Raw genomic sequence first — 9,086 nt, 5'->3', positions numbered from 1 at the left:
GGGCGCGGACGCAGGCGAGGGCAAGGCAGGTGCCAAAGATCCCAACTTCAAAAAGGTGGTTGCCGATGGCCTCACGAATCCTTTGCTCGAGGCCACCTACCTCCTCGGAGGCTGCTAGAAACCACTCAATGTGACTGGTCACAGTGTTCCCAGGTGTTGGACGAACCTGAACACCAGTGGACCGAAGCAAGGAGTCGAAGGGGGTAAGGGCCTGGCTAAGATGGTCGTAGAATCTCACTTGCTGCTCGTCTCTCTCTTTGCTCAGCTACTCTAGGTCTTCCTACGCCACCGATAGATCCTCCCGACAATGGAGAAGGAGGTCATAGAATTCCTCTCTCTGTAGGACGCATTCCCTGGTCACCAGATCTAGATCCCTCCGCACCGTGCGTAGCTCCTCCCGGCAGGCTGGTCAAGAAACAGGTTGTAAGTGACACAGGAGTTAGCTGGTCGAGCCTTGCATAGGTAACCTGGGACCAGCATGTTGCTCAAGTGGTAGGAATAACACACCTTGACGGTCGCTCGGCGTACTCACTCGCTCGATCACAAGCCCCAGCTTATGTTCGGTTGCCGCCTCCAAAATACGCCGGTCGACGGGATCGTCGGGAGGATTGATCGGGGGCTCGACGAGGGCTCGGGGGCTGGTCAGCGTAGGTGGGGGCTTGGTACGGGCAGATGGTTCGGACACTCCAGGAACTCTATGACCACGACAACACAAACTCATCAAAGAACAAAAAACGGGATGCTTCATTCTAATATATTACAAAACAAAAGTTAGAATCAAGTTTTTTACTCCTCGGTGGTCTCCACCTGGAAGACAGAAGTCACGTAGTCCACTCTCGCTGCAGCCTCTCCTCAGCTTCGGGTCTGACGACCATGGCTCCCTCCCGGATAAGGTCCACGTTGAAGTTGGGGTCGTGACTACGGTAGCATCGGAAAATGTACTCCACAGTCGACCTCACCACCTGCGCCACATCCTCTGCACCCCTCATCGCCAGGGTGCCTGGGAGCTCAGAAAAATATTCTACCAAGACCTTGATAGTGTAGGCCCAGGCCCAGGCTATGCGGTTATCCTTCAGCTTGGTGGCTCCCAGCCCGAGGTTCCCCAAGGGATCCGCCAACTCCTTGAAGACGTCCTGGAGAATGCTGAGGGCATTGCGTTCGTCCTCCTTGAGTTGGGAGTGCTCGACAGAAAGCGTAGACTTCTCCCGCTGGAGCTTGCCACACCTTTGCTGCAGTAGGCGCCCAGCCTCCCTTTCTTGGGCCAGCTGTTTCTCCAGCTCGGCACACCTGCTGGCCACCACTTCCTTCTCTTTGACTAGTCTACGACCAGAAGCGGGGATATGGCTGACTAGAGCGAGCAAGTCGGGGGTCGACACGGACTCCTCGACCGGCGCCACAGGGACCGGGACCACCACCAACGCTCCTGAGGTCAAAGCCAGAGCTGGCGGAGGCATAGGGACGTCTTGCGGAGGCGCCGTCAGAGGAGTCATGATGGGAGCCGTAGGGGCTACCACGGGCCGGTGGCAAACAATAAAGTTACTGAATCAGGAAGGAAAGTAAATTCAAGGCATATATACCTACCCAAAGAAACTTACCATGGCAGAGAGGAGCTAAGCACAAATCTGGTCCTCACGAAGCCGCCGGACCGACCGACCGGGGAAGACAACCCCGTTAGGGGTTCGCCAGTACTCGGGGTTCCGCGAGCATGTTTAGACGCCTTCGCGGTAGACGATTCCTCCGCCGGCCTCTTCTGCACAGACATTTGGTCCACGACGGTCTGGTCGTGAGGTCTCTTGTCAGACCTAGCCTGGTGGGGTAGGTCTGGCCTATTCGGGTTTGGTCGTAGGGCCCCGGGTCTTGGCGGGTCTGGTTGAGGCGCTGTGGGTCGACCTCCTATTGACTGGCACCCTGACCTAAAGGGTTGGTGTCGTGACCAGGTCGGTGGGTGTCTGGGGCAGCGATAGGCCACGGCGAGGGCTGGCGGTCCTCACGTTCAATCTCCTGGAAGGCCTCCTTGACCTCGTCGACTATCGGTCGCAAGACATCTAGCTCGGGGAGACGCTAAAAATAACTCGAGCCATGAGATCATGACCAAGGAAAAGGCTCGAGTAGGAAATTTTGGAAAAATTGTAAACATACCAGTCTCAGTTGAGCCCTCTCCGACAGGGGGAGTTCACACAGGGGGACACACAGAGGGTCATCCTTCCTGGCGGCTGCCACCATCAGCGACCTAACCCGCAAGTCGATGACATCGTCGGGAAGATCTGATCAAAGGGAATAAGACACCGCTCGTCCAACACATAATGACAGAGGGATGGCTGTGATGTTACATGCGGAGCTTTCCTGGGTGTCATCATCACTCCCGGTATACAGATATGCTTGGTGTGCTCTCCGCCGCACGGGACACAACCGGCGCTTGATGAAGTCGCGGACGATGTCCAACCCTGACAGGCCGACTTCCGCTAGCGTCTTGACCCAGCCGGCAAGGAACAACAGTTCGGCGGTCAGCTTGGGGGAGCTCCCCCAACTCTTCGCAAGACGTGCTGACGCATTTGGCACACGGATGTTGTCCAAGGAGTCATCGGTTGTGAGGTAGAATCAGTCGTCCCTTCAGCCTGACCACGATGATTTGAGGTTCATCTCCAGATAGGAGCTCGCGACACCGTCACGGTGACGAAAGCCGCAGCTCCCAGTGGCCAGCCTGGGCTGCACCCTGGCCATGTAGAAAAACTAGAAGAGATCAAGGCACGGCTTGATCCCAATGAAGTTTTCACACATGTGAGCAAAGATGCTCAACATGATGATGGAGTTAGGGTTGAGGTGGAGGTGGCAGATGTCGTAGAATGAGATGACGGTGGTGAAGAACTTGGAAAAGGAGCGGACGAGATCCGCCAGGAAGAACAAGGTGAAGATTACAATCTCCACCTGGCGGGGAGTAGGGACCTCCCCCTAGAGAGATATCTCGCAGACAGGCGACGCGGAAGTAGGTGATTCTCGTACATCTGCTTCAGCTTCACGACGGTGCACTTGGACCTAGGGAAGTCAGGCTCCTTTCCGGTGCGCGGCGCCATGGGAGCTCAACGGTGGTTTTCGGAAGAAAGACGGGATGAGGTTGGGAGGGATGGGCTTTGTCGTAGGGGCTTTGAGTGCGAAGGGGTTTCCGGGGGTTCTGCCTTTTGATTTATAAGATCGACTCGGTCCCGTCACCTCTAATTCTGAGAGCCGTTTGGGGAACCGAAATTCCCTCATAATTCGACGACCGTCGAGGTTTCTCTCCCCCACGATCTCTCTCTCTCTCTCTCTAGACGGTTAACCTCCCCTCGGGATGCTTTTTCCTAAGCCAGACACGGTGGTGGACCATGTCGCCGACCACTCCCTAGGCAGCGCTCTTGTTCACCCAGGGCCCAAGTGGTACGACTGGGCCCGACCACAACATTATGAAAAACAGCTCAGATCATCACATCCGCGGGGCAGCTTGGGGGCTACTATCGATGTAAAGAATATAGGGGTCCCCCACAGGGATGTCCCGCAACGGTCAATTTTGGGCAGTATCCACTTTCGTTCTTTGGCCCATAACCCCCGCGCGACTAGTCGACGCCAGCGCAACTACGGCCAGGGCCTTCGTAGGATTCCTCGCGACCAATCCTTACTGGTCGCGGTGCAGGTACTCGTTTAGACCAGTCAAACCTCATTTAATGCCGCTACTCACGCCGTTTTCCTTCCCTAGGCAATTTACTCTGGCTGAGGCGGCATGGTCAGCACAGAGTTCCCGTATCCCGTCCTGCAAACATTAATTGTTGCAGGACGAGCTCGCAGATGTGATAGGGGGCGCAACATGCGCGCGTGGGAAGCTTGCGACAGGATAGGGCAGGCTGGGTGCTTCGGGCGAGACAAACGGGGTTACGACCGATGGACGGGACGGGCGCCACATGGACCCAGGGCGGACACAACGCATGTATACTTGTAATGATTATTTATATCGTTTCTCTAAGTAGGCATAGGTCTTTTTGTTGGGCCCACCTGTAAGACTTCTACCCCCTAAAATATAAAGGGGATATCTTCTGTAAAGAGGGAGGACAGGGAAGAATATACAGGATACAAGGCTATTATCCCACGGGGGGCATGAACCTGGATAACTCTAGTATTTTTGATCAACAAACCGTACATTTTACAGGCACACCCGAAACGCCGATCACGCACCCATTGTCTAGCATACCCTAGAATCATTGTCATTGATTTACCCTGACAACTTAGGATAAGAGAGCATAATTGCAAGCGGATCTATGGAATCTAGAGTTACAAGAATAGCAATGTCTCATGCAGATGATGGGTTTGAGACCAAGTTAGGCTAGTGGGACAACTCTAGTTGAGTGGCAAAGTCAATAACTCAATGGAAAGATTATATATGACTTGAAGTTGTATTAGCGGTATAGAGTAGAGTTGGAGTTAGACTCTTGTAGTCCGATATCTTCATAAATATAAGAGGGTCGTTGTTGTAACCATCATAATGACATAGTGACATATTCATATGCGTGGGGTGATTGTTAATGAGCGCTCGTAGTCATGTTCTGCGATATAAGTTTCAGCTGAACTTTGTCAATAAATATTATATCTCTGTTGTCGGTTTGTGATTTTGCATAGTTTATCTCGGTAGATCTGTGTCGTTGCACGAGCTAATTTTTTAACTGCTACAATTTTCTTGAACTGGCCGACCGAGTTTTCAAAAATTGCTGCAGTGCGCGCGAGTAACAGCGCTTCGTGTGCGTGCACTAGAGCAGCACATTGTTTCTCTTGGTCTAAGTAGAGTAATATATAAAATGTTGAATTTTCCTAAAGCCCTTTTAGCGATTGAATTTTCCTATGGCCCGTGCACTAGAGCCAATTTTCCTATGCCACTGATCTGCGTGTGTCTAGCCATGAGTCGTGGCCAAAGTCACGGTGCTCAGAATTCCAAAGAGGGCTGGATACATGTTGGACTGTCACGTAGGCATGCACGTGCACACATAAGCTTTTGACGGTAGCCTAGAGGCTAGGTCACTTTCCAATGTAAATGTCTTAGTGCAATGTCTCTCTATCTTCTTTCACCTCGTATAGACATTAGTGACACATTCACATCTACCACCACCCCTTTGTTCTCATAGCTGCCAACCTTTGAATAATTCTTGTTGTCTAATGCAAAAGAACCAAAATCGCTAACATATACTAACTTATTACTGCTATAAGCAATTGCAAAGCTCCCAGCTCTTGCATATTGCTAGTATCACTATAACCAACATCCTGTCTACAAACCCAACCACTCAAGATTCTCATTATTTAGACCAGCATTATTAAAAAGAGGATGTGTATCTGATGTACCTTTCACCGTTTTTAAGTCTTTGCTCTTTCTATAGCCTTCTCCACCCCGTTAATCTCTTCCTGACCATTGAATCTGGAGCTGTGGAGCATCATCTTTGTTCCTTAGGATCAGCTTGAACTTGCTTTGCCTGCCCTCTTGTATTTTGCTTCTTTTGTTCATTCACCTATTCTCCTTTCTCAATTTTTTGTGATGCGTGATCAGCCTCTTTCTCCACTGATGATACAACCACTCCAAATGCTACATCAAAAGGGGTAGAGTTTGAGTTAGTCTCCTCTACACTCCATGTGATGTTAACTTTCTCTGCTTCCTCCTCCATATCATCTTGATTGTTTGATTTTTCTGGGCTAGCTGCCTATATGCCTCCACTTGCAGTTTTTGTGTAGAAACTATATGTGCATCTTTCTGACTTAACACCTTTCATTTTCCTAACTCATTTCTATCTTGATGTTCACCTATACCACCTGATGAGGAGTCAACTTTTGATTTTTGATTTTTTTATTTTTTTTGTTTCGGCTGCCTCCCCTCAAGCTCTTCCAGCATTGCCTTATCGTTTTCTACTATTGTCTCCAACTTTATTTGCAATGTATGCAGGCATTGTTGGACCTCCGATCCTTCCACCTCAACTGACTCAATTGAAATATATATCATAAAGATAAGGTCTCTGTGCAAATTCGAAGTAGGATGGAATTTTCTTAGGATCTTTGACATCTACCTTAGATCTCACTACATCATAGTCATCAAGGTTGACATCTACCATCTGAACTGCCCCTAAACTTCAGCCAATCTCAAAAATCCTACCATAATGCATCATTTCCTCAGGGACCCTGAAGCTCTAACCCACACTGTATGTAGTCTTGCCTTGGCAAGAGCAGCTGGAAACCATCTATCCACAGAAATTTGCACATTGTGACCCTTAAGCTTTATTTGGTCATGTTGATGACACTCATCAATCTTAGCCACTGTGATTTACCACGTTATCTCTTCTAAATATGAGGTACCAAAAGTAGAAGGTTACCGACAGTAAACTTCCATGCACCATTAAAAACCTCTTTCACTTTATTAGCGGGACTATACGTACGAATTAATCTTGAATTTCACTTCCGGTATGGCTGGCTTTATTCCCAAATCAAGGTCGGTGCGTCCGTACATAAAATATCATCTTTCCCTTTTGCAGCCTGGGAGATCCCCTCCCCCCCCCCCCCCACCCACCAAATGGCAGCATCACTGGATGCCATTTGAAGCCGACCATGCATGCCTAGAGCGGCCAGGCGATCCGACAGCTCGATCGGCGAGGAGCCCTTTCTGAACAACGCAACGAGCCGTAAACCAGCGAGGCTGGCAGGCAGGAGCCTTAGCGGCGAAGGCTTTCCCACTGCGCGATGGCTAGATCCATTCGCACGCGCGCACTAGACGTTGGAGAGGAGGATTATATTCGCCCTCCAAGTGGCCAGGCCAGCGGCGGCAGGCCGGGCTAGTAACCACTGCTGCTTTTGCTGCTAAATTGAAAGGATGCCAGTGAAATTAAGGTGGTGATCAGTTCACCTCTAGCTCGTTTTCTGAAGCAACTCAGCGGCTTGGTTGGTGTATGTATTATATGCTCAGCTAGCTCTGAAATCGCACTAATATATATATATATATATATTAAGGCGAAAAGATTGATATATCATGCATGTAAAAACCACCTGATCACAATGAATGGAGTGCACAACTGCATGCATAGTATATAGGAAGCATAATCTATCCACAGCCGACCATGTGATAGAATCAAAGGCAGGCTGACGTGAAACCGGAATTGCCAAGAACAAATTGAACAAGGAAACTAACCCAAGGAGTTATTCAGCAACACTTGGCCAACTGTTGCGCACGAGGCGCCGCCGGCCGGCCCTGCATCACGGATCAAATCTACCCCATAATTGGGGCTTGCAGTCGGGACCATGCATGCCACGGTTCATTTATTAGAACACCAGCTCATTGAGCTATTAGCAGTGTGAGCATCGTCTCTCTTTCTCTCTCCTTTGCATGTGTATTCTTCTTTACAACTGCAACTTTGCAAATATGACCGCCCTCTCTCTCTCTCTCATGTTTTCTTTCTGTTTTTTTAGAACTTCTACTTTGCACATATGACCACCATCCTCATCTCTCTTTCTCTATCAACTTTGCAATTTGCATGCATGCATATGCGTGCCCACCATCTTTAGTTACTTCTGCTTTTGCTTTTGCCAGCCTCTACTCTCCTTTTTGCTTAATTTGCCCATTCCTTAGCCTCTATCCCACCTTGCTTTCGTGTGATGTTGAAATTCTAGGAACAAAAGCCCACTTGTTATTCACCACCATCCTCTGGCCTCTATGGCTCCTCTATATATCCCCATGGCGTCCGACAGGCCAAACTCCATGTCCAACCATCCAAGAACACACACACCTAGTACTGCTGTGTTGTCACATACGTACACAGCCAAAATCTCCTGATCCAACACGCAGCTTGATTTAATTTGTCACTACATTATATTGCTGTTGTTTTCGTAGCTGCACTTGCATTGCATCGAAGATGAAGACCAAGGCGTCCACGTTCCTGAAGCAGATGGTGTCGACCATCGTGGCGGTGGTCAAGGCCAAGTCGACGGTGGTGCGAGCCAAGACGAGCGCACTCAAGACGCGCCTCCTCATCCTCGGCATCCTCCGCAACAAGAAGCTGCTCATGAGCGCCATCAACCACAAGATCCACTCCATCATGGGCCAGCAGGACAACGCCAGGAACACTAAGGACGAGGCCGTCAACAGCGACGACGACGGCAGCAAGAAGGCCGTCGTGCTCTACACGGCGCCGAGCTATAGCTTCTCCACGGAGCTCGGCACCCATGAGGCAGCTGAGGTGGAGGAGGAGGAGGACAGCGACGACTACCTGACGCACACGCTGTTCGCCGAGGAGGAGGGGGACGACGACGAGCTGGTGAACGCGCCGGGGTCGGTGATCGACGTGATGCGCGACGCCAGGGAGAGGGAGGAGGGCGAGGGCGCTGAGTTCCGCCTCGAGGACGAGATCGACCACGTCGCCGACGTCTTCATCCGCCGCATCCACAAGCAGCTCAAGCTGCAGAAGCTCGACTCCTTCAAGAGGTTCTGCGAGATGCTCGAGAGGAGCGCCTGATGATCGATGATCCACTCTACTACTAGTCCACTACCAACCAGTGTGCATGGCGAAATTAAGATTAAGAGGCTTGCTTCTTCTTCTTCTTCTTTTCTCCCAATCTCAGCACAATTAAGTCTATATTAACTTGGAGACTGATTCCATGCATGTAAGTAGAACTGTAGAAGGAATAAATTCGAAGTGGCAGGTAAGAAGACGTTTTTCTTGCAGTAGGGTTAGACCATCTCTAACAGCTACCTCAAATTTTCATCCTCAAAATACTATTACAGCATACTCTATCTCTAACACTGTAGCAGTACTGTATCACTGGATAGAGGATCTGTCGGAGATGAATTTCCAGTGCTACAGTAGACCGCAAAGTACTGTAGCACTAGAATTTACAGATTTGGAAACTCCGTTGGAGATGGCCTTAGAAGTAGGGATGGAAATTGGAAGTGATGCTCTTTAACTAATCATGTTCTTTTGTTCTTTTGGGGTAACATTGTTCATGTGCTCTAGCTTTCAAGAAATCAATAAAGCGAATGCAAGTTAGAGTAACTGATAGTGGATGGATCTGAAGTTCTTTTTCACCCGGCCTTGCTTGCC

The 9,086-nt window shown here is 49.9% G+C and overlaps 1 protein-coding gene across 1 annotated transcript; it reads left to right on the top strand.

Moving 5' to 3' along the window:
• The first annotated feature begins 7,654 nt into the window (after positions 1–7,654).
• On the top strand, positions 7,655–8,621 carry LOC133888798 (uncharacterized). The gene has a single exon (XM_062329162.1). The coding sequence runs from the start codon at positions 7,902–7,904 to the stop codon at positions 8,499–8,501; it is 600 nt and encodes a 199-aa protein (XP_062185146.1). The 5' UTR covers positions 7,655–7,901; the 3' UTR covers positions 8,502–8,621.
• The last annotated feature ends 465 nt before the right edge of the window (positions 8,622–9,086 follow it).

The sequence above is a fragment of the Phragmites australis genome, chromosome 13 (assembly GCF_958298935.1).
Source record: "Phragmites australis chromosome 13, lpPhrAust1.1, whole genome shotgun sequence".
In the NCBI taxonomy this organism is placed as follows: domain Eukaryota; kingdom Viridiplantae; phylum Streptophyta; class Magnoliopsida; order Poales; family Poaceae; genus Phragmites; species Phragmites australis.
Note: the sequence above shows the minus strand (reverse complement) of the source record. Positions and strands in the feature narration are given on the sequence as shown.

Coding starts and splice junctions, on each gene's coding strand:
- LOC133888798 (XM_062329162.1), top strand. CDS start 7,902: ATGAAGACCAAGGCGTCCACGTTCCTGAAGCAGATGGTGTCGACCATC.